The sequence below is a fragment of the Lissotriton helveticus genome, chromosome 3_2 (genome assembly GCF_964261635.1).
Source record: "Lissotriton helveticus chromosome 3_2, aLisHel1.1, whole genome shotgun sequence".
Classification (NCBI taxonomy): Eukaryota; Metazoa; Chordata; class Amphibia; order Caudata; family Salamandridae; genus Lissotriton; species Lissotriton helveticus.
In genome coordinates this window covers 192,928,860-192,953,502 of record NC_136062.1, presented here as the reverse complement: position 1 = coordinate 192,953,502, position 24,643 = coordinate 192,928,860, and the positions used below count along the sequence as shown (strand labels likewise).

Genomic DNA, 24,643 nt, shown 5'->3' with positions numbered 1-24,643 from the left:
GCGGAGCCTTTGAAGTGTATGTGGCTTTCATGTGGTGATGCGAGGCAGGCGGATAGAAGCGCGTGCACAGGACACATGCACTTCTGGAAATCCGCATTTTTGAGAGCTTAAGTTTAGCTCTTAGTTTAGCCCCAATAGTCTCGTCCTATTCATTCCTTGCGGAATGGAATAGGACGAGACCTAAAAAAAGAACAGGATGTTTCCCCTTTATTGTCACCTGATGGTGACGCCATGTTAGGGGAAGTGCAAAAAGCTCAGTTAGGTAATAGGTTTCTGTGGAGCAGACTAGCTGCTCACTGTTAAGGAATGGGACTGGAAGACAGGACGAGGAGGTAATGAGGGATGGGGGCCCTGTTTGGGGCCACCTAAGTTCCTTTCTGACAGCTTTTTCATGGCGGTTGGACCGCCATGAAAAGGCTGTCTGAAAGAGACATCGTAATCCCGACGACAATGGCTCCCTCGGCACCGCCTCTATTCGGGATCACCATTCCAACAAATTACTGCCCACGTTGCTTCTCGTCAGAAACAACTGTAAGGATAAAGTGCGTGTTTAAGCACTGATTACAGGTTTTTAAAATGCATAAATAAAAGGCATTGGTATTTACAATGCCAATAACTCAAATGACTGCAAATGTGACTTATTGTATTGCAAATGCTTGGTTTTTTTTGGCAGATTTATTTAGCACGGATTCAACCTGAAAGTATTGGAGCACTGTACATGACTACCAGTTACATTACACAGGGACACATTCATTTTTGGTAGGCACGGGGAGATTCGGTGATTTGCTCATAAGCACAGGATACTGAGTGTCGTGTTCTGGTCGTGCGCCGGGAAGTACATCATACACGGGACACAGTTTCATCTCATACACCTTTATTTGCATCGCACATTACAGCGGGTTAGCATCTGGTCAGCTGCTGGTCAGCACGTCCGTCTCCATCTGCCCCTTAGCCATTGTGTGTCCCCTTCCTGTCCCCGTCACCGGATCTGGTGTCCCGTGACTTGGTCACTCTGCCTGAAGCCCCACAGGGTCCTAATGTCCCACTGTCCATTGCCCACACTGTCGGGTCACGACACCTCCCTCCTTGTTGCAAACAAAAGTTCGTGACACATTTACCATAGTCCTCATTCACAATTATATGGATGGGGGTGAATGAACGAGAGAGAGAGAGAGAGAGAGAGAGAGAGAGAGAGAGAGAGAGAACTTGTCATTCTACATTTCTTTATGGATCTAGTGTCTCCATCGCTTCCTTGTCCTCTATCTTCCACCGTCCATGTGGCTGCCGTTGTCGCTGCCATTTCTTCTTCCTCTGCCTTCTTTGTCCTTGAAATGCTATCTGTTTCTTGTTATTCGTTGTTGTTCGTCGGCAGCCGTTATCATCTATCCTTTCACTTTTGTCACCGCCAGTGACTCTTTGGAGAACTTGTTGTCTTGTCTCTATGTTATTTCTGTCTCAACACCTTTGGTCCTGGCCCTGAGGTGCCTCTTGCCTTTATTTCCTTGGTGGCGCTTGTCCGCTCTGCTCATTGCACGTCTTTGTCCTTTCTTCTTCTTCTTTTTTTTTTTTTTTTTTTGCTGCTCTTTCTCCTGCGGTATGTCTTTCCGTGTTGCTCCTTTTTATCCCTTTTTTCTAGGCTCTCCTTATCCTTTTGGCCTTTTCTAGGCTCTCCTTGTCCTTTTCTCTTGTGTCCTTTTTGTGTCTTTTTCCTTCTTCTTCTTCTGTTATTCTCCTTTCCTTTTAGCCTTTTCTGGGCTCTCCTTGTCTTTTAGCCTTTTCTAGGCTTTCCTTGTCCTTTTAGCCTTTTCTAGGCTCTCCTTGTCCTTTTCTCTTGTGTCCTTTTTGTGTCCTTTTTTTCTTCTTCTTCTTCTTTTCTTCTCCTTTTATGTAGCCTTCTCTGGGCTCTCCTTGTCCTTTTAGCCTTTTCTAGGCTCTCCTTGTCCTTTTCTCTTGTGTCCTTTTTGTGTCTTTTTCCTTCTTCTTCTTCTGTTATTCTCCTTTCCTTTTGGCCTTTTCTGGGCTCTCCTTGTCCTTTTAGCCTTTTCTAGGCTCTCCTTGTCCTTTTAGCCTTTTCTCGGCTCTCCTTGTCCTTTTCTCTTGTGTTCCTTTTGTGTCCTTTTTTTTCTTCTTCTTCTTCTTTTATTCTCCTTTTCTTGTAGCCTTCCCTAGGCTCTCCTTTTCTTTTCCTATTTCTTTGGTCCCTTCTTTCCTCGTTATTTTACTCCTCTTTCTTCTTTCTTCTTTTCTTTATTTCCTTGTAACTTCTCCTTTGCTCTTTCTTTGTCCTTTCGTTTCTCTTTGTTGTTCTGCTTTCTTTCCTTTTTGTTTTCTTTCTTTTCTTTGTTGGGTCTCTTTCCTGTCTTTTATGTAGCCTTCTCTGGCTTCTTCCACTCTCTTGTTTCTCTTTCTTATATGTGTATATATTCTTTCCTTCTTTCTCTTTCTCTATTTGTCTTTTTGTTATTCTCTGGTAATCTCTTTTCTTATTGCACCATCATCTTCCTTTGCCTTATCGCTCTTTTGCCTTTTATCTTCCTTTTCTTCTTTGTCTTCTTTTTCTTCCTGTCTTTTCTTCTTGCTCGCGTTCTCCTTAATTCCCCTTGTCTTGTGTTCTTCTTCTTCTTTGCCCTTTGCCTGGTTTTGAAATGGCTGCTCTCCTTTTTTCTATGACCTTTCCTTGAATGTCCCCTTCAAATGTCCGCCGTCATTCTCACAATACTTTGGTCGTCTTTGTCCTTCCTTTTCTTTTATGCCTCTTTATTCTCCTTACTTTTTTCCTTTTATTTCTCTGTTTCTGACTTTTGGGTGTACTTCTTTTCTTTTCTTTTGTCTTCTTTTGCTCCTTGTTTTTCTTCTATGTTCTTTTTGTTGTGGGAGTCTTTAGTCCCTTTCTGCCTCTCTTTGCCTTTCTTTCTCTTCGTGTTCTTTAATTGTCTCTTTTCCAATGTTGTCTCACTTCGCCTGGCCTTGAAATGGCCGCCCCGCTTTTCCTTATGGCCTCTTTCTCCAAAGTCCCATTTAAAATGTCGCCGTTATCTCGCGAGATTTCGCGATCGAAATCTCGCTTTTCCTGACCTCATGATGGCCTCCTCATTCCTTTTCCCTTTTTTGATTGGCTCAGCCGCCTGACTTCGTGATGGCCGCCGAGACTCCTGAGCTCTCCCGGGACCTCGCGCCTTGTTTTCAAAGGCCCGCGCTTGGTCTTAGCTCTTACCGCGATCTGCTGCATCTTTCCCCTGTCGCTGTTTGGTGGGCTCCCGCGTCGCTCTTCCCATCTTCCATTTGTCTTGCGGCGCATCCAGGGTGAGCACCTTTATTCTTTTTTTTCACGATGATGTACTTGCTGGACACACTTTCATCCACGCGTCCATCCGTTTCTTTACCCTCGTCGCCAGTTGTCGTGTTCTGGTCGTGCGCCGGGAAGTACATCATACACGGGACACATTTTCATCTCATACACCTTTATTTGCATCGCGCATTACAGCGGGTTAGCATCTGGTCAGCTGCTGGTCAGCACGTCCGTCTCCATCTGCCCCTTAGCCATTGTGTGTCCCCTTCCTGTCCCCGTCACCGGATCTGGTGTCCGGTGACTTGGTCACTCTGCCTGAGGCCCCACAGGGTCCTAATGCCCCACTGTCCATTGCCCACACTGTCGGGTCACGACACTGAGCAGACGCCAAGGCTCGAGCCTAATTCTCCAGCTCCAAAGTCGGCAGCTTTGTCCCTAAGGCCACATCCTCTCCCCTCTTTTTTTTGTTGCAGATTTATATGGTGCGAACTCGACCCGAAGGTATTGGAGCGCTATACAAGAGTCTTGCCGTGAGACTACCACTTCTCTCCTCTTTTCTCTGCCGCACCTTAGCAGCCAATTAATGGATTCCAAAGTGTATTCTTTTTTCCCCAATATTAGCACTGCTCAGAGACTGCACTGGGTGCGCTCACACTTGACTGACCTAACACGCCAGAAAAACAAAACGGAAGGAGATAGCAACCATAAAGCAACACAGGCGGTAGTCAGAGGGCCGCTTGAAGTGCCTTTCACGTAATGTACGTCGTTGCTAGGCACGCCGAATGGGTTTGTTCAGTTAGAAGTTACGCTCTATTCTTTACTGCTCTAAGACACGATATAAAAAGACTCATCCAAATGCCAGACTTCTTTAAATAAAAAGTTCGTTGTTACTCACCATACAATTATAAGAATATAAACATATACAATTATTAGAATACAAACTTGGTGTGATGTCAAAATAACGCTCACATTTTACTTTAAATTAGCTGTACATTCAGGTTAAATGTTAATTTTTGTACAAGGTTGCAACAAAATAGAAACAACCCGTTTCAATTTCTCTACGAGCCCCTTTGCAACGAACGGAAAGGAAGAGATGTTTAACAATTCCATCTAAAGATGGCCGCCATGTTTGCATGAGCAAGAGGCATATGCTTCTGCGTTTCAAGCCTCATGCAAGGATTCTATTCTCCCAATCACTACATTTGGACGCGTACGAAACTTCACTTCTTCCTGAATCTGTCTCTAGCCTCGTTCTGAGGCGCCGCCCGTCCTCCTTTCAAACTCGTTCTTCCTGCTGATTGGTCGAAATGTGTCTTGCTGTCAATGTATTCATTCACTCCGGTGCTACCCAGAGCCCGGGGTCGACGAAATTCCTGCGGGCCAGCTCACTCAGCCTCTCCGGTCTCATTATGATCAGCTTCTTCCTTTGATGCTGTCCTCCTCTTATCTGTCCTGTTACCCATATTATTCCCTCTAGCGCATCCCGCACCATCGTTAGTTTTCCTCCTGTTACCTTTCCATCCTCATTCATTTCCCACTCTACCCGTTCTATCCCCCCTCTAGAACCCTTCACTCTCAACCTGTTTCCTGACCCCTAGTTGACTACTTCGCTCGTCACGATACTACTCGTCCCTTCCTATCTCTCGCCCCATCCGGTCCTTTCAGTCCTGGGCTTAACCACCTCCCCCTCATTGTTCGCTTTCTTTGTCATTTAAAAAAAAAATCATTGAGACCTCTTTCCTCTCGAATTCTATCTCTTTATTTCCAGCCCCTTGCATCCATACTAGTCACTGAAGCTTTCCCCAGTCACTTCGTCTCCACCCGTCAGAATATTCACCCTGCCCTCTCTACTCCAAGCCCATATGCCCTTGTGGGGCTCACTTTAGTGTCCAAAGACATGTGGACGAAGGCGACCTGCGTGGCAGTGATGGCGTTGGCAGTGGGCTACTTCTATCATTTTGACGCAGACTTACCGAGCTCGGCCTTGAACTACCTGTCTGACTCTCTCCGGGATCTGCGGGGCACGGCCTCCGTGGAGTACAACCTCGCGTCGGCGTGGGAGGCTGTCATTGTTGCCCCCACCAAGCAGTGGAGTAAAGTGGCTGTCGGGTGAGTTGCCAGATACTTTGTACTAGTTTTCCAAGCAGGCACATAGTATCCATCATGTGAGATTAGACGGTAGCCTTTGTCTTAAGAGACCTGATAGTTTAACCTTTTTCAGGTCCTCATACTCCACTCCCTTGAGGTGAAGAGCTCACGGGCAAGGTATACCTTCACTTTGCCCTTAAATGGAACCTCTCCAGAAATTAAATCCGAAAAAATATAGTTTTTTGTTTGACCTTTATTCCGGGCTAGGAATGAATAGCACATTGTTTAATTTACGTCTTTCCTCAGTATGTGGAATGTTCTTATAGCATTGGAGTAATTTTACCTTGGGCCGTACTAGTTATTAAATACCCTCTCCTTTGTTATTAGAGCTACACATAACGGGGCATTTAACGACTAGTATAACACAAATAAGCTGTAAACTTAAGAGTGTGTGGCTGGGGCAACTAGTCTGGGTTTGTTACCCGTGGCATGCATATATAGAGGACACAGACCAAAATGAGTGTTGGAGCAGTTAGAGGAACAGTCTCCACACATACACAAGCAGTTTGTTATATAAGAACTGTTTCATTATTAGATAGCAAGAGGAAATTCAGTTACAAAAAATATTCACGAGGTTGTGTTAAGATTGTGTTATATGCACCAATATTGGAAGTGAAATGCATTTTCAGGATGTCTTCAAATCCCATTTTGTTTTTTATCCATCATCTTTACTAAAGATAAGCTGACTGACCCACACACACTGCTTATCTGCCAAGGTCTTATAGTGTTTCATGCAAGATTGTTTTCCCACAGACAGGGTGGAGAGAGTGATCTAGTTTTTAATAGTTAGTCTGTACTTTTTCTTCCACTTGCTACCCATAATACTTAGAGAGCGTCAAAGGTTTGTGTTAAAAGTTTTTTGCTTTTTTTTGCATCTGTCTTAATTTCAGGTTGGAGACTAAGTGACTGGATAGGAAGGTAGGAGGTCTGATGTAATGGCTAGTAAATTATGACACCGCTATAATGATCAGCCTCAGTATCCCAGGACCACAGAATCATTGTCTTGCCAAGTATCAGTCCCATATCAATATGTAATCGTACAGTCAATACAGCACCGCTTATGCACACATTTTGCCCATCTCTGAATGCTTCCATAATTTTGTCAGAAAGGATAGTTGAGGTTACAGGACATGTGATGGCATATTTTGCTAAATTTGGTAGCTGTAGTCTGATCTCAGAAGTCGTGGAACTAAAGGCAGCTTCTAAGCCCATTTTCACTTCTTCCATTGTCCCGAAGCATATGGTTTTTCCCCGACATGACTGATCTCCTCTGAGACATAACAAAAGGTTTCGGGGATTCCTGACGTCCCGCAGGTCTCCCTCCCTAATCATTCACTTAATGAATAGGTCCTTCACTAAAACAATACGACAGGATCTAAAACTTCTCACGAGACACTTTTAGTCCGTCGATTCCTCATCTGTACGCTTTCTGTACTCCCAACTCAACCAACGGAACTTTCAGGATGCAGAAGAACACCTGCAGGGAAGAATGTCTGGTTTGGAATGGTTGGATTGGAGAACTGTGCCGGTGACACTTGATAATTTCAGATGTTGCTGCTTGCTCCCTCCTACCAGACCTTCTGCTGTACTGTCCCCTTCCTTACTGTTCCGACGTCACAGATGCAAATAGCACATTTCACTCCCTGTCCTATACCAGCAAGATCAGCGCTGGATTCAGTTATCCAACTCCACACTACTCTTTACCTTTTGATATACTCCAGTGCCCTCTTCAGCCAAGGGCAGCAACTGCAGCATTTTTAATGAACATTGCATATGAGAGTCTTATAAACCCAGAATGCTACTCCTGCACTGTACCAGCCCCAGTGTTTCTTCCAGATATTGCATTTACCCGCCAGCCTCTTCCCAAAGGCGCACCTTCACTGTTTTGAAGAGATGATGCGCAGGCCTAGCGTGAGTAAGTAATCCAAATATGTTTTTTGGTTTCGCCTGCCGAAGGCTGCTGCGCAGCCTTTCAGCGCAGGTGAAATCCTATGTCCCCAATAAGCACTTCGGGAACGTCCCCCGGCTCTCATTGGCTAGCTCCATAAATGGAGGCTAGCCATTGAGTGCCGGATCTGTCCGTCAAGGCCGGACCAGATTCGGGGGCGTTCCCGAGATTTTTTCCCAGGGCGGAGTTACGTTTTTTCCTGTTCCCTCCCCTTTCCCGCCGTCCGTGTCCTCTCCTGCCCCCCTCCCGTCGTCCGTGTCCTCTCCCGCCGTCCGTGTCCTCTCCCGCCCCCCTCCCGCCGTCCGTGTCCTCTCCCGCCCCCCTCCCGTCGTCCGTGTCCCCTCCCGTCGTCCGTGTTCTCTCCCGCCCCCCTCCCGTCGTCCGTGTTCTCTCCCGCCCCCCTCCCGTTCGTGCAACTCGAGTCAGCTGTGCCCATCAGCGAAAACAGGCAAGAGAGAGACTCTGAAGGGTACACGCCCTCACTGCTCTCCCCTCTGCTCAGGAGAAGGCGCCGCTTCTGGATTGGCGAAGAGGGGTTGCTGTTGTCACCAGCCACTAAACGGAAGGCGCCAACGCGAACCCTGTCCCAGGAGGGGACAGCAGATGCGGCGCGGTCGGACCCAAGTCGGCAGTCAGGTAAGTTTTTTCTTTTTTTTAAAAACTTTTCTTTTTAATGCCCCCGGCCTCTCATTCCAGCGCTTCCCCACCAAATCCCCCCCAACCCCTCCGCAGCCATTGTGCTGGATGTTGGGTGCGGACTCAAGCAGACGACTGGCCCGGGGTGCTCACACTTCTGGGATGCCCTCCAGAGTCTCCCCCGCAGCACCGCAGGTCCGATCACTCGGGAGCCGCCGGGCCTCACAAGGTCGACCGGGGCACTCCCGCTATCCGCTTTGTCGTCTTATTTTTGGCCAGATAGTTTCATTCGCGAGAGAACCTAGTTTCTGCAAGGGTATCACTTATTTATACAGTTTCTAATACTACTTATTATATGCTCCACATGGCAGCTTCAAGGCGCTTTGATATAGCTCAAAAATCGGCATACAGGCAGAGTCGCTACGACATTAGACACAGTGCACAGCCGAAACCACACAATGCCAGTCTAATGCACAGTTGTCTGGGACACTGCAAGGCTTTCACGGTGGGTTTGTGCTTGCTCGTCCAACGTGGGCTTCAGTGCGCTTTGTAATTGCTATTGGTTGTTGAAGAGGTGGGTTGATAATTCTTAATTTTGTCATCACAGAGTGAGTTTTAGCAAATTCAGATATAGATGTTCATTAATTATAGACTGGTTCCAGCGAATGTACTATGTATTCTAAACACAATCAAGTTACATTTAACTTTACGCTTACGTACACAGCTCAATGGGTGAAATTGACGGGGGTTCTAAAGGTCGATCCTTAGCACAAAAATGACCTCATAGTTTTGATGAGTTGATAATTCGGGTGATATGTGATCATGTGCCTAAATGACTAAAATAACAGGTGTAGTCCAGGATAAATGGATTCTAAAGCCAGCATCCCCGCTTGATCAACAGTGTGATCCTCGGCAAATTTTTTGCCGCCCTGTGCTTCACTTTCTCTGTATAAAAACGGTATAATATTGCGGAGCCAGGGTGCGCCTAGAGCTCAGACCTTTCTAAAAGTGCGCTGGCTCATCATGTGCTCTGTTTTTTGTGCCTTTACAACCTGCTCCCTCTCAAAACCGTGCACATGTTTACAATTCTGTAACATGGCTTCTTTCAAAGAAAATAAGGCACACCCAGAGACACTAGAGCCCTGCTCGATTCAGAGCACATCTCTCTCGCATGCTTTATTTTCCCGTCAGCTACCCATCACAGCACTTAGAAACTAGCGATCTCGCGGTCGGCACTATACTAGTATACCTGACACACGCAGTTGTGTTTTGCAGGGCTGGACAATGAGCCGGGTTGAGAAGCACGTGTTCTACTCTCTGCACCCACTCTGTTTCTGCTGCTCTGGTGTCATTTATTTCTTGCAATGTAAAACGTGGCTCGTAATAATACCCCGCCTGTGGGACCAGCTCACAGAAAGAGTGGTGCACACCGGGCTTTTCAAAGTCACTAAACAATCCGTGTACCTCTTCTGTAGTAATCTATACAACCCGTGTGCCTATAGTGATCCGAGAACCAAGGCATCCGTTAACCTCAACACCTTACTTCTGCGTTAACGTAGAAAAAGCACTTCTTCTTAGATATGCATGTATTGTAATACAACACTTACTAAAGTTCTGGATCTGTTACGCCCCTCTCCTCTGTGACCACACACCACTTTCAAAGTGTTTTGTATATCTCAGACTCGTGCTCTTTACCTGCACAGAAGGAGCCCTCCCCTCCCACTGCTGGGCGCGCCTCGGCACAGGGGCACTTGTCACTTAAGCTGCACTCCTTCGCTCTATCCCAGACTTGCGTGCGTCTGTGTGTGTGTGGGGCTCTGTGTGTGTGTGTGTGTGTGTGTGTGGGGCTCTGTGTGTGTGTGTGTGTGGGGCTCTGTGTGTGTGTGTGTGTGGGGCTCTGTGTGTGTGTGTGTGTGGGGCTCTGTGTGTGTGTGGGGGGGGGCCAAGGGAGACCATGACCCTGTCCACCTGACAATCTCACAGGTCCACAAAAAGTTGCTTGTGCTTGCTGTCCTTCCCCCCTCGTTGCTTGTGCTTGCTGTCCTGCCCCCCGTTGCTTGTGCTCGCTGTCCTGCCCCCCCTTGCTGTCCTCCCCCCTCGTTGCTTGTGCTTGCTCCCCTGCCCCCCGTTGCTTGTGCTCGCTGTCCTGCCCCCCTTGCTGTCCTGCTGTTGCTTGTGCTTGCTCCCCTGCCCACCGTTGCTCGTGCTTCCTGTCCTCCCCCCTCAGTGCTTGTTCCCCTGTCCCCTGTTGCTTGTGCTCGCTGTCCTGCCCCCCTTGCTGTCCTGCCGTTGCTTGTGCTTGCTCCCCAGCCCCCCCGTTGCTCGTGCTTGCGGCCCCCCCCTCCTCATTGCTTGTGCTTGCTGTCCTGCCCCCTCGTTGCTTGTGCTTGCTCTCCTGCCCTGCTATTGGCATTATAAATGACAATGCCATTTATTTATGTTTTTTTAAAAAAAACATAAATAAAAATAATGTCATGAGCAAAGCCAATAGCTCTAACTTTTGCAAAGGCGAAACCATTGCATTGTAAATGCTTGTTTCTGTTGTGTAAACATTGCCAAAAGGCAGCAGAGTGCTGTAATGGGTCAAAAACAAGCATAGTCAACAAGTGATAGGAGAGGTAGCTGGGTTGTGGACGGTTAGTGCATTGTGACGTATTGTTCTTTAAATAGGTGAGTCTTCAAATCTTCTAAATAGCAGCAGCATTCAGTCACTCCTGAGCGAGGCAGTCCGAGAAAAGTCCAGTCTGCTGCGCTTTGGACCACATGCAATTTCCTAATCAGGAAGTCAGGCAGGTCCAAATACAGTGCATTACCATAGTCAAGCCTCTGTTATTAAGGCCTGAACTGCCTGTTTCCTTGATGCGAGAGACATTACAGGAACTTTATTATCACAGTCAGCAGATCAAAACAAGTCCCTCCCACAGCATTCACCTGAGGCAGAAAGGTTAGCTCACCATCAAACTTAATGCCTTAGTTCTTCACCACACTTGCCTGGCGTAGTGGAGGAGGAGCATCCATCGGCCAAAAGGACTGCCAGGCCTCTTGTGCTTTAACACCAAAGAAGAGTATTTCAGTGTTTTTTCTACATTACCTTAAAGCTAATGGAAGTGTGTAAGCCATTGAAAGACCACTCTTAAGCAGATTCAGAATTTTTTCACCTGAAAACATCTCATCCCTGTCCCACGAAAATAGTGGCTGGGTGTCACCCGAATCAGAAATTATTTTTGCTCCCTGGGCGTCTGCCTAAAAAGTAAAGGGCATGAGATAAATGTAAAGAGTCTGCTAAAAACTGAGTCTTGTGGCACTCCGACTTGCAGCTCACTGGACCCAGACAAACCTAGGGTCAAATTAAAGGTTTGTTTTTGGTGTTCCTTTATATTCCCTTCATTTGAGGAACGTAAAAAAAATCTTACTTTTGTATCAATTTTGTACGGTGATGATGCAGTTTTATGCGATAGAACCAAGGTTCGCCTGCATAGGTTAACTTATAAGTTGGGTACATTTTCAAATACAAACCACATATCTATAATTAGCACAAAGAAAACCTAAACCTAAGGAGCATTCACTCCTAATTAGATTTAAAAAATAACACGTTATCTGGTTGTGTGTCTGTGAAGATGGCTGTCTTCCAATTGGTATTTTCGGTTGTTAAGTTGTGCAAGTTTTGCCTGAAACAAATAAAGTGAAGTCACAGAGCCAACATTGTTTTATTTGGTATGTGGTAACTGTTGATTGGTCCATGTTACGAAAGCTTAAGCAGCTGTTACGCCCTTATAAATGAGGGCTTGTCCTAATGGTTTGATTATGGCTTGAAGGCATGGAAGCTCATGCAAGGTAAATATTTGTATAAAGTCATGGATGTAGGCCAAGGTACACCTTTATTAATTAATTTGAGGTTTTACATAGCGCAAACCAGAGCCCTATGCGTATCAAAGCAATTAAATTAAACAATACAAGTGTTACAGAGATTGCATATACAATGTATACAAAAAGGTCTATTGGGAAGGATGGAGATATTATATCTTCAATAATTGTACTGTAGATACATGGACATCTGGTGCATACATGCGGAAAAGGATATATTTCAGGCCTCCAAAAATCATAAAAATGTTACTAGACCTGCAGGTCTGGGGACTTGAATAATCTACTCGACCTATTTGTAATTTACTTGGCCCGTAAACTGGTCCCAAACTATGGTATTATTGGCAAATATTTTTATTTTTCTTCATTCCCACATTTGAGTGCACTTTCAAATGTGTGAGTTCAGCCTTAGTGCTGTACAAAACACATCTCTTTCGTTTGATTAAATAGGTTAAAGATTGCTCCATGTATAACAAGAATCTGGCCCACATGTAGGGTGCACATGATCCCTGACATGCCTCTCAGTTTACTAATAGCATTGCCATCAGGACAGGGGCAGGAGTGTTTCTCGTTGATGTTTAAACACTCACTGATAATAAATACATTACTAGAGCATAATGTGGTAGCGCACTATCATGTACAGACAGTGAATGTCCAAGAAATAGACAAAAACCTTCCCACTACTTTGCAGCTTGACTGATATAACTATATAGTGTATGAAAAATAAAATGTGAAAATTGGGTTTCAGATAGTACATGTAGAATTCGCACATCATCAAGTAAAGTGCTTTGATTTGTTTTTCATCCTATTAAAACACTTTTTTCATCACACAGAAGTACAAAACATGGGCTTTCGCAACTACTGAAATATATTTTTAAATGAGTGTTTGGAAAAGCCCGATTCCCTACAGCCTTTCATTTCACACTTCGTACAGCTGGTTAGGCAGTTTACTGTACAACATTCTGGGACTCTGCAGTCCAAGAAGGAATAGTCATTGTAAACTGACTTCTGACCTCTCTCTGAGCACAGAGCAAATGTGACGAGATAAAAATAATATTTAAAGGCATCTTTATTGCTCCTCCACTTTGACTGAACAGAACACCTTTACTTTGTCCACTGGCCAAAACGGGCAGGTCGGCCCTAAATATATTTTGACCTAATCAAATCTGACTCGCCAAAGCAAGAAGGCATTCAGAGGCCTGTATTTACATAAGAAGTGGAGCCGGTACTAGGTAACAAAAGTAGGGAGTGGGAGTAAAGGGATTGTCCATTGCAAGAGGCTTAAGGAGTAGGTGGGTGAGATGTAGGGCAAAGGGCTGGTCTTCATTAAGAGTATGGTGGAATCCAAAAGAAAACCTACTCAGTAGAGACATTCATTGTATTCTCCATGGACGCTTCTTCATCCAGGGAGAATGTCCAAATGGGTGTAACAAGCTGGAGCTGAATAGTTACTGGAAGAGCTGGCCAAAGATAAAGTGTTTAAGTTTGGGGGCGTGGCCAAGATGGCAGCAGCATCAGATGCGCCTTAACGAAGTACGAGGTAGACCTGCAAATATTCCTCTGATCATCCTCCTCATCGAGCCGCAAATCACCGTCCGTTATTTTTCAAGCTGCCCGCTTTGTAGGAGGAAACAAACTGTGTGGGAGACACGCAAGCACTGCCCCCGTTTAAGTGCCATGGAGGTGAAGGGTGCTGCTTGGAGGTGAGGCCTGGAGCGTAGCCTTTAATGGCACGGCCCGTCACAATGTGTGAACCACGATAGGGGAGTGACGGTGCGAGGAGAGGAGTGCCTCTGAGCAGTGAGGGCAGATGTCCCCTCACAGCCTACCTGTGGTGCCCCGGTGGGCTGATCGTTACCCCTCACATCTGGGGTCTCCTGCTCCACTGAGGCCCCCTGGAAGATCTGTGGGAGCATGCCTCAATGAGCGGACACCTCCGCCTGACTGGCGAAGGTTGAGGGGGCTGTTACTACCAGGGTGCGGTGGCACTGTACTGAAGCAGGCCCGGAGATGAGGAGGCTACGTCCTTCATCACTGGAGAGGCACAAGGGCGCGACAGCATCTGCGCTGCCTGAGAGGAGCAGAGAAAATGCTCGGCTCCGGTGTGTGTCGTCCTGGGATCCACCAACATTGAGTTTACTATGCTGACATCCTTCTCTTCTGGCCCGCTGAGCATTGCTCCTTGCACAGCAGGCCTACCGGCGCCCCGTGTTTGACCCACTGTCTGCCTGCCTGGACTATTGACCTGACAAGGGCAGAGTGGATAGGGGGCTTCCCAGCTTTCGGTTCCCTCGGGGTCCCTGTCTACCTGGAAGTGGACATGAGCATGCTAGGTACTGGAAATAGTGGAGCCCTGAATAAAATCAAGGTAAAGCTGCATGCTGCTGTTCCCAGAAACTCTTGGCCTCTAAAGTAAATGATCATCAAGGATTTCGAATGTTGAACAGCCTTGTTGAATACATACCTCCTGAATCAGTTGCCTACTACATAAAGCAAATACTCCTTCTGCCTTTTCAGCTCAGTGGTCCCCTGTAGTGTCAAGGACTGTGCTGGCAGCCCTTGAGAGGGTGGATTGCCTAGGCAAGGTCATTATTGGATGGCCCTTACCCCTATTATGTTACCCATTACATTGGGGGCCCTTGACACTGGTACAGCTCGGTGGTGAATGGGCAGAATCCCCAGTCATGAGTACCAGTTATCCTTTGCACGATGCAGGGCCACAGGCATTGCCAGAAGAGAGCAGTGTCCCGGGCCAGGTCCTGGTGACTAGGGACAAAGGCCCACTTTTTGCTCCCCTCCCGGTGGACTGTGGATGTTTGCTTCTGTACGAAAAGAGGAGGCAACGTGCCCTCTGCTTTTCAAGTTTATCTGAGGAGGCCACATTGAGGGATATAATTATGGTGAAAACCAAATCTACTAAGCTTCCGGCACAAGACCTTGGTGGCCCTGCGCCGCCCTCTATTCCCACAGACAGATCCTTAGACACTCCGAGTCACCTCTAAGCTACTCTTCACGCACACTCCACCCAATTTGAGCCAGTTCTTCAGGTGATCCAGGATTGATGAAGTCTCCATAAACGTAAATCTATTAAAGGCATATCATTGAAAGCTGGTTGATCAGGTAGATGAAGCGGAGTCTGCCCTGACCACCATGAGACCCATGGTGTAAGAGTTGCAGGCTCAATTGAAAACAATGGGCGAGGAGGTGGCCACTTTACACCGCAGAGCTGAAGATGCTGAAGGGCACTCTAGGTGCAACAATGTCCTCTTGCTGGGACTTCCTGAGCGATATAAGGGCGCCAGTGTGGAGCTCTTCATTGAAACCTGACTGATGGAAATGGTGCTAGTGGACAACGTGCCTAAACTCTTCTCGGTGGGGAGGGCACACCGGATACGTGGCAGGCCGTCACACCGAGAGCCTCACCGTGGCCCATCATTGCCTAACTCCTCAATTATCTGGACTGTGCCCTGGTGCTATAGTAGTTTCGAACAAAGTGCCCCTGGCAGTATGAAAATGCTGTGATCACAGCGTGCCCTGACTTTATGGCAGAAGTGCAGCATCTTCATGGATCCTGTGTGAAAGTCAAACAATGCTTGTGGGAGATGCACCTTTAAATATGCCTTTTTATTTCCATCAAAACTCAGGTTGATCAGTGAGACCGCCGTGTTTTCTCCGCTCCAGAGGACATGTGGACCCGGCTCCATGCCAAGGTATTGGCTCAGAATCCCTCTGAGACCGCGGCCACTGGGGAATATCCACTGGGGAATAGGCTATAGAAGTGGAGACCATTAAGGTCCGTCGGGGCCAGGCAGCGGTAGAGGCGTAGGCACAGGTTGTGAAAGAGTTCTTGCTGCACAGCACAAACCCCCTTTGCACTTTTGTGAATGGAGCAGCCTTCAGAGTCTGGCTCAGACACGGGTGGCTCTGGGTCTTCAACAGATGGTGTCCGCTGGGGCCTGAAACTCCCTCCACAGGCAGGCGATGACTTGTAGTTCTTGTCACACTGGGCCCCATGTCCACAAGCTTACAGAATTGGACTGCTGGCAGGATTGAACAGCACCAAGGTAAGCCTCTAAGATTCTGGCGGGCTTACTGATGGGCCCTCCAAGTTGGGCCTGCTGCAAGGAGATAATGGGCACTTGCTCTTTCACTCTATACAGAGATTCCAAAGTGGACATGTTTCACCCATTCAACAGTTGATCTAATTATTATTTACTCATAAAGGGTGCATGGCCAGGGACTTGAATGTCACCTGATATGGGGCGGACACTTGTCATGTTGTTTTTGTTGTTTTATGTTTTTATTGAGCCTTTTCACACTGTCGGGTAACTTTGGTATGCATATTAATGGTGGGGAGGGTTACGATACACGAATGTGAGCAGTGCTGGACACAAGATGCATGATAGCTTTGGGCCAATGTGCGCTACCAGGAATACACATTACCGTCACATGCCGTGAGAATACGCACACAGATAGTCTTACCTCACAATACACTGTGATAACATGGAATATGAGTGGTTCGGCAACTCCTTTTAAATGATGCCGAATTTATGCCTACCTCAAGCACTGTCATACATATTTTGCCATGTTACAAGAAATACGTTGAACACTTACAGAACTCTAAAAGGTCCACACCCACTGACGGGCACAGGTCTATAGCACATACTTATTGGCATTTGCATGAGGAGAGCTTATATGGATCATTCCTGGGGTCCCCTATGTGGTGGATAACTACGGTGCGGGTTCCGGAGGGAGATATGTAATAACGGAGGAACACCTAGACTTGGCCCAGCTGACACTAGTAGGGGAATGTGCATCTAGCTCAGTGCATTTTTTACTCCGATTTGTAATGCTTCGGTAAAACAGCAACTTACCCAAATATATGGAAGTATGCACTAATTCTCCTTTTAGCCAAAAAAGCTGACCTTGAGGCATCTACTCTATCAAATTATCGCCCCATCTAACTGCTGCCATTTATGGCCAAAATATTTGACAAATTGGTCAACTGTAAGGTTTCCTCCTTCTTGGAGGATAATAACTTGCTTGACCCTTCCCAGTTTAGAGTGAATACCTGCACCGAGAATACGCTCATTGCAGTTTTGGATAATATTAGGCTAAAAATAGATCGGGGAAAAGCTGTAGTCTTAATTTTATTGGACCTGTCTGCAGCGTTCAATACTGTCTCACATATACTTTTGATGAAGAGGCTGCATGAAACAGACTTCCATTCTACTGCTATCCAAGTTCAGCTCATTTCTTTATAATAGATCCCAGTCCATCCAGCTGGACCAATTTAGATCACTTCCCCATACCTCTAAATATGGTGTATGTTGAACCACTCACCAATCTGGTTAAAAAGTGGGCCTTTGACATTTGCTCTACTGCTGACGACGATCCGCTGATCATGTTCTTGGGCGACGGTCAGTCTAATACCAAGCAAGATCTGGCAGGCTGTCTCTCGGTGGTGGCTGGCTGGATGTCAGTGCACTGCCTGAAGCTCAATGCAGAGAAAATTGAAATCAGGCTGATTGGTGGTGCTGAAAACGCATTGAATAATTCCTGGTGGCCTCCTTTGCTTGGCACCGCTGCAGTGCAGAAAAAATCAGAAAAAAATCATTGTATCATTGTAGATCAACACCTCACCATGAAAGATCAGGTGTTGGCGATCTGTGGCAGTTGTTTTAAACTGCTAAAGCTTCTTAGAAAATTGTGTAGACAGATTCCGATGGATTGACGCTGCATGGTTGTTCGGGCTTTGATAATCAGTCGCCCGAGGATGGAAATGCATTATATATGGGAATGGCAGACGATCTATTTACCTCCAAACGATCCACGATGCAGCCGCTAATATGATTTGCAATTAAGGCAGACGCGATACTGCAACTTCTTGTTTAAAAATATTTCATTGACTGCCAATACGTAAGAGCGCTTTGTTTAAGCTACTCTGTGACACATATAGGTCTTTGCATAACTCCGGCCCACTGCTCTTGAGAAATAGGGCTTAATTTTATCACCCTATAAGACATCTAAGTTAATTTAGCATGACCTTAGCTAAAGTCATTAAGATCAAGAAGGCCAGAGCGGGTGACCACTCCTTTACGTTTTTGGCAGCCACCCACAGAAATATGCTCCCCCTGGATATTAAACGTACCAAGGACTATCTTGTATTTAAGAAAACACTGAAAACCTGCCTCTTTCCTGACTAATGTATCTGACTCCAACCTTCACTCTGCGAACATCAAATGATAGTTACAAGCGCCGTGATATCCCCGATGTATGTGCTCTACAAAAACCGTAAAGAAAATAAATATATGGCTCCAATCAGTCAGACTACTTTGACCTACTTACCCCAATGCTTTTCTGAAAACGTGATGCGCCGGGTATTTGGGTTGGAGGCTTAATCTGTGTGCCAGATGTGCATTGGGATCGTTCTGTCCCTCCCTTCCACAATGTAACATGCACCAGAACGACGCAACACTTCCACAACTGGCTGACCCAAAGGTGACACCCATAGTCGGCACCTTGGTGCATGCTGATCAATTGGGATTTATACCTGGGTGCAGCACTGTTAGACCTGGTACCATTTGTGTGAGTCTCCTTTCCATGATTTGCTGTTGTCTCTTCTGTTTTTGATATGTTTTTGCTGGTTAGATGCTTTGGGCACTGTGCCACTGCTATTCAGTGCCACAGTGCAAGTGCTCCCTATGTTAAATTGATGTAATGAATTAGTGACTCCATGATTCGATAATTTGATTTACTTGTCAGACCCTAGTAAAGTGCACCATGTGTGCCCGGGGCCTGTAGATAAAATGCTGCTAGTGGGCTTGCAGCACTGGTTGTGCCACCTACAGAAGCAGCTTGTAAAGTGTGTCTTAGGCCTGCCATTGCAGAGCTTGTGTTCAGTCTAGTACTGCCATGTCGACTTGGTAAGTGCACCCACTTACCAGTCCCTAAACCTTCCCTTTTCTACATGTTGGCGAACCCTAAGGTAGGCCATAGAGCAGGGTGCATTGTATGTGAAAGGTAGGACATGCCTGATGTGTGTGGCATGTCCTGACAGTGAAGTACAGCCAATTTCGTGTTTCACTATTGCAAGGCTACCTGTACCAATAGGCCAGAATGGGCAGTTTGATTATAATAACTTATAATACTAACTAACCCAGGGAACATGGTAGGAAAACAAATTTATTGAACTCAGAATGATAAAATACATCTTTTAGTGAAGTTGGTTTTAACATTCTGTGTTTGAAAATACCACCTTTTAGAAAGTAGGTATTTTCTTTCCTAACCATCCAAGCCTGCCTAGGCTAGGTTGTGTATTCCATGTCTGGTTTGTGAGTGACGGGGGCTTAGGGGGTTCCAGGAGACAGAGTGAGTCAGCACAAGGCTGAATAGACCTATCTGCATTGGGAGTGGTTGGAGGAGTAGCACCTGGGCCTGAATAGGGCTGTGCCTGCCTTCCACAATGCTTGCTCCACCTCCTGTGGTGCGTCTGATGACCCTGGCCCACACTGACAGAGGAAGAAGTGGTGCACTGGCAGAATTCACCCAGAACTGGTTTGAACTAGGTACAGACTCTCTGCCTTCAGAGACAAAGGATTTGTTTGTATAAAAAGGGGGACCCAGACCCCAAAAAATTAGATCACTTCTGGAAATCAAGACAGCTTTTGCCTTGGAGAAGAACCAGAGAATCTGCAGGAGTTTTTGACTGCCCCTGTGCCAGTGTGTAATTGCTGGGGTTAGCCTCCAGTGATTTCTTTTTTGGCAAGGAAAGGAGAAAGACTTTTATTTGCAACTTTCATCATCTTGAAGAAGAATCTCCAAGGGCTTGAACTGTGCTTGCCGCCTGCTGAAGTCTCAGGGATACAAGACTTCACCACCAGCTCCCTCTGAATTTCCTTGCTGGGAATTCCATCTGCAGAAACCTGCGTGTTGGGAGCTAGAAGCGCGACTCAACGAGAAGAAGCGTGTCGCCTTCGCAGCTGTCTCATCATCCGGGAAGCGTGTCGCCACCGCTAGGGCCGTCGTCGCATCCCTGGAGAAGAGTGTCTGTTTCGTAGCTGTGTGTCGTCTCATCACCGGAGTAGGGTGTTGCAACCACAAGGGTCTCTGTCGCATCACAGGAGAAGTGTGTCGGAGGGCCAGTCGCTGCTCAAAAGTTAGTCGCAGCACAGCTGCCGGGCGTGCACGCATCGTCTTCACGTTGTTGCTTCGCATCAAGGGCTCCATCTTCTCACATCACACCGGATCGCTGCTAGGCACCATTTTGTCCATCGCAACCGGGTCGCACCTCGATTGTCGCATTACCTCCTCTCCAGTAAGGAACAGACGCACCACCTACTTTGCGCAAGCACTGAGGAACAGATTCATTGCCTCTCCCGAAGCAAGGAACCGACGCATCGTTCTCCCTGCGAACCTTTTGTTTATCTTGCGTGACGCATCCAAAGGTACTTTGTGGGAAACGTGTCGCATTTACCATCTTAAGTGAACTGAGTTATTTCTACCATCTTAAAGTCATTTTCTTAATACTGTATTGTAGATTTTTGTTGTTTTGGGTCAGTTCTAACAAGCACCTTCCTAAACATCGGTTGCTGTGGCAGCTTATACATGATACCCCATTCAAGGCACACAGACGAGTAACGGTGTCGAACGATATAGAAAAAGCTTTTGACACCCTGAGCTCGGACTTCTTGCTTTTGACCCTGGAGCAAATGGGATTCGAGCCGGGGTTTCTGGGCTGGATTCACAAGTTTGTTTCGAGTTCTAAGGCTAGATTTAGGATGGGCCAATTGATCTCGGGCAGATTTCCTGTCCAAAGGGGCACAGGGAGGGGGTTTCGCGATGGCCATGGAACCACTAGCTTACTGCTTGCGCCTACGGGCGCAAGAATGGGCGGGATCTCAGAGCTAGACATCCACCACGTTGTGTTGCTCTATGTGGCCGATGCCCTGGTCTTCTTACGCAAGGTCGGGAGCTCCCTTCTGGCGTTTATGCGTTTGCTAGACAAATTTGGGGCTGTATCCGAACTCAAGGTCAACTGGTCCAAATCATGCCTGTTCCCTCTTACTCCGACTCCCGCCCCCTAATAGTTGTGCCCTGACTCCGGCTCAGATGGTGTCATGATACATTTAAATACCTAGGCGGCCAAATATACCACACAGACCGGTCCCTCAAGGAGGGCAATGTGGGTAGGACACTGAGATCAATCCAGGGATCTCTGTCCTTTAGGCGTTCGCTCCCTCTCTCCTCTTTGGGGCGAGTGGTGATTGCTAAGATACTTGTGCTACCCAGATTATATATTTTCGCAGCACTCCTGCTCATGCTGCTCATGCTGCTCAAGTAGTCTTTTCAATAGCTTAATGGTCTCCTACTGAAGCTGATATGGGGGAGATGGGGTTGCTGTTGGGTGACTCTTGTCCTGCTTGAGGGAGGGCTAGCTTCTCCAAACTTTGAAATGTACTATTTGGTGGCACAGCTACATTGGCCACAGCGCTGGCTAGATGTGACCCTCTGCCCTGAGAGGGTTGCCAACCGTAGTCTGCTGGGTGAGACAAGTGTTTATACATGATTGACAGTTCAAGACTATCATCTGCAACGGGAGTCGCCCAGATGCTTTTGACTGCATGGGCATCCGGGAGCTAGCTGGGAGACATGATTTGACACCATAGGGGAGGTAGGGTTGGCCACTTAGGGAATATCTTTCACAAGTGCGCCCTTATCACCCTCCAGGACATAATGGACACATATAACATGGGTGCAGGACAATTCTTGACGTACCACATCATCCAACGAATAGTGCAGGCTGGGGTGTCGAACTGTCCCCATCGCCCATACTCCATGCTCTCCTTACACATGGTAGCATGCGACGACTAGCTCCACGTTATACTTACACTGACATCTGGCGTGCTAGGGAGGGCACTGGCTAGGAACAGTGTCCTCCCACAATCATTGACAGGCCAGGCCTGGGCACGAGCGCTCCAGCACATGAAGCAGGTATCTAGGAACCAGAGATTTAGCTTCAAGCAATTTGATTACACACACCAAGCATATCTCTCCTTCCCAATGCATTAAGCGCATGTTCCCCACATCCACACCTCATTGTTGGTGGTGCAAGACTGTGGGTGCGCGTTTTTACCACCTGGTGTGGGAATGTCCTTCACTTCAAGTGGGCTTGGTGAAGGTCACGGAGGAATTGGCGGGACACACATTGGTGCCCACCCGGGAGTCCTGTCTCTTTGGCCTTTCACCCCAAACCTAAAGGGGACAAACACCTACATAGATTCATAGACCATGCGTGTGTGTTCTTCAAATGACAAATTGGGATGACATGGAAGGCGCCCTCTGCCCCGGATACACAGAGGCGACTACGCACGCTGTTGCAATAGGCACACGCGGAGGCTAACACACTACACTACTACGCGAGTAGGGAGTGAGCAGAGTGGTGGCAGAGACTTGAACACTTATATTGAAAACATTGAGGCCAAGAATATCTGCCCGCCCTGAGGGGAATGCCTGAGTCACCACAGGACTGCCCATGTGATGGAAACATGGTTGAACCCTCATCGCATTCTCCTACTGCACGGTAGTCCCCACGTTCCTCTGCGATGGTGCATGGCTGCATAGCGTTGTCACCAGCGCCGACTAAAAACTGACAATACTAGGGTCAAAGCGCTCATAGGTACTAATATCCGAACCACTGATAACCCATTGTTTCCTTAAGGGAGGAGGTTTGGGATGAAACGCATCTACAGCTCTGAGATTTCTGGATCCTCCTGAAACTACATATTTGCAGGCGAGATGATTTGGAGTCCCACTGTATAGACCATTTTGGGTATTGCAGGCTAGTTTGAATTGACTTCTGGCTTGGATTGGTAGCCAGCTGATGTTGATCAGTGTGGTTGAGAAATTGGTGCATGCTAATAGGTGCTGCTGAGTTGAGAGCTACTTTTAGATGAGCTAGGTGAGTTTTAGGAATGCTTGGCATGCATTAGCGTAGTTGGTTTTATTGGTTCTACGAATTGCACTATATTCTTGAAGTTGTTGGTTCAATGAAGGGTTTGACTTGTAGAAAGAGCCTGTTTTGGTGTTGTGCATTCCTTGACATGATACGGACTTGAAGATTTACATTTATGTCCAGGGTGAAGCCTAGGGACTTGACTGTTTCTACAATAGTAGACTTGCTGTTGAGAATGTTTGATACGCCTAAGTTTGAATGTGAGTGGTGCTGTGAGCCAGGAATTCTGTCTTCTGAGGCTTCAGTTTCAGGTGATATTGGGCCATCCGGATTGTAGCTCCTTCCTAGTGCAGTTAATTCTTCAGGGGGGGAGACCTTGAGGTACAGTTCAATGTCATCGGTGTATAAGTGAAATGAGATATCGGATTCACTCAGGAGAGTGGCCAGGGGTTCCATGCAGAAGTTGAAAAGGGTGGGGATGGAACCTTTGGGGAGTTCTCGTTCCAGTGGGTAGGGAGTTGAGGTGTTTGTCTGTTTTTTGACTGCTGGGATAGGTTTGAGAGGTATGATTTAAACTATGATACAACCATACCCTCTAGACCCATCTGTTTATTCAGGATTTTTAGCAGAGACTCTTTGATAGTGTTAAACACAGCCAAGAAGTCCATAAGAACTAGCAGGCAGGGTTCGCCCATGTCTAAGATGGCACGAGTGTCATCATGCCTTTGTAACACAGCCAGTTCTGTGCTACAGACGGATCTGAACCCAGACTGGTGAGGATCCAGTAGGTTGTTTTCTTCAATTAATAATTTCAGCTGCTTGTCCACGTATCTTTTCAAAACTTTATTCATGAACTGAAGATTAGAAACTGAGCAGAAATGTATTAGATGTTCCAGGCTTTGGTTTTTTAAGGAGAGGGGTTGATTTTACCTAATATGAGATTGTTAGGTACTACTCATTGTGAGTAAGTTGTATATTAAGGTTAATATTGGAAATTGTCGCAAAATATCGACGAGTGATGTTTTTCTGAATATCTACCATCTCACTGACATTTTGACAGTTAGTTTTGCCCCTAGCATTTCGACAGTTGTTGAATCCATTTAAAGCTCAATCACTATTATTTTGTTGTTAAAGCAGGCGCAGATCTTTTTTTCAGGACTCTTATGGAGTTTGGGATTACTAAGGTCTGCTTGTGAGGTGGTAAGATTTTTGACGAGGTCGAACATTTTCTCATGACTTTTAGAGACTTCAGTTTCAAATCTGATGAAATTGGCCTTTAATTTATGATGTTATTTTTGTTTTCTTTGTGTTTATTATGTAAAGTTAACAATTTCAGCTCCGAGGAATTTTTATGCCATTCATGTTCCGATTGGGCTTTCTTGTCTTAAGTTTTCTCTTGAAAACTAGTTTGTGGCTCGTTTGCCCTTTCGTTTTTAGGTCGAGCAGACGTTGCGTCTCCTCGACGACTATTGTTATCCGTTTCTGGGAATGTAGACACGAGAGGGGCACGAGCGCAGATTTCACCTCATGGGCTCGCACGGCGCCGTGCCCATCTCGTGCCTCACATTCCGGTGCGCAAACACACACACACAGCCACACTCACGCATGCGCACATACACAGCCACACGCATACACAGGCGCACACACACTGCATACACACACACCCCCCTTAAACAGACCTACGCGCACACAGACACACGCACAGACACACTCGAACACACACACACGCGCGTACATCCCCTACCCCTCCCCCTCCCCCCCCTCCCCCCCTCCCCCCCCCTCCCCCCCTCCCCCCCCTCCCCCCCTC

At 46.8% G+C, this 24,643-nt stretch overlaps 1 protein-coding gene across 2 annotated transcripts in view; it reads left to right on the top strand.

Annotated features, from left to right (window-relative positions):
- The first annotated feature begins 4,512 nt into the window (after positions 1 to 4,512).
- Positions 4,513 to 24,643, top strand: part of ADPGK (ADP dependent glucokinase) — a 104,565-nt gene continuing 84,434 nt past the window's right edge. Inside the window, exon 1 of one of the 2 annotated variants that reach the window (XM_078685035.1) lies at positions 4,513 to 5,398. In XM_078685035.1, the coding sequence (XP_078541161.1) occupies positions 5,187 to 5,398 (212 nt within the window). In that variant the 5' untranslated portion in view covers positions 4,513 to 5,186. The remainder of the gene's footprint in view (positions 5,399 to 24,643) is intronic. The other variant, XM_078685034.1, reaches the window with a different exon arrangement.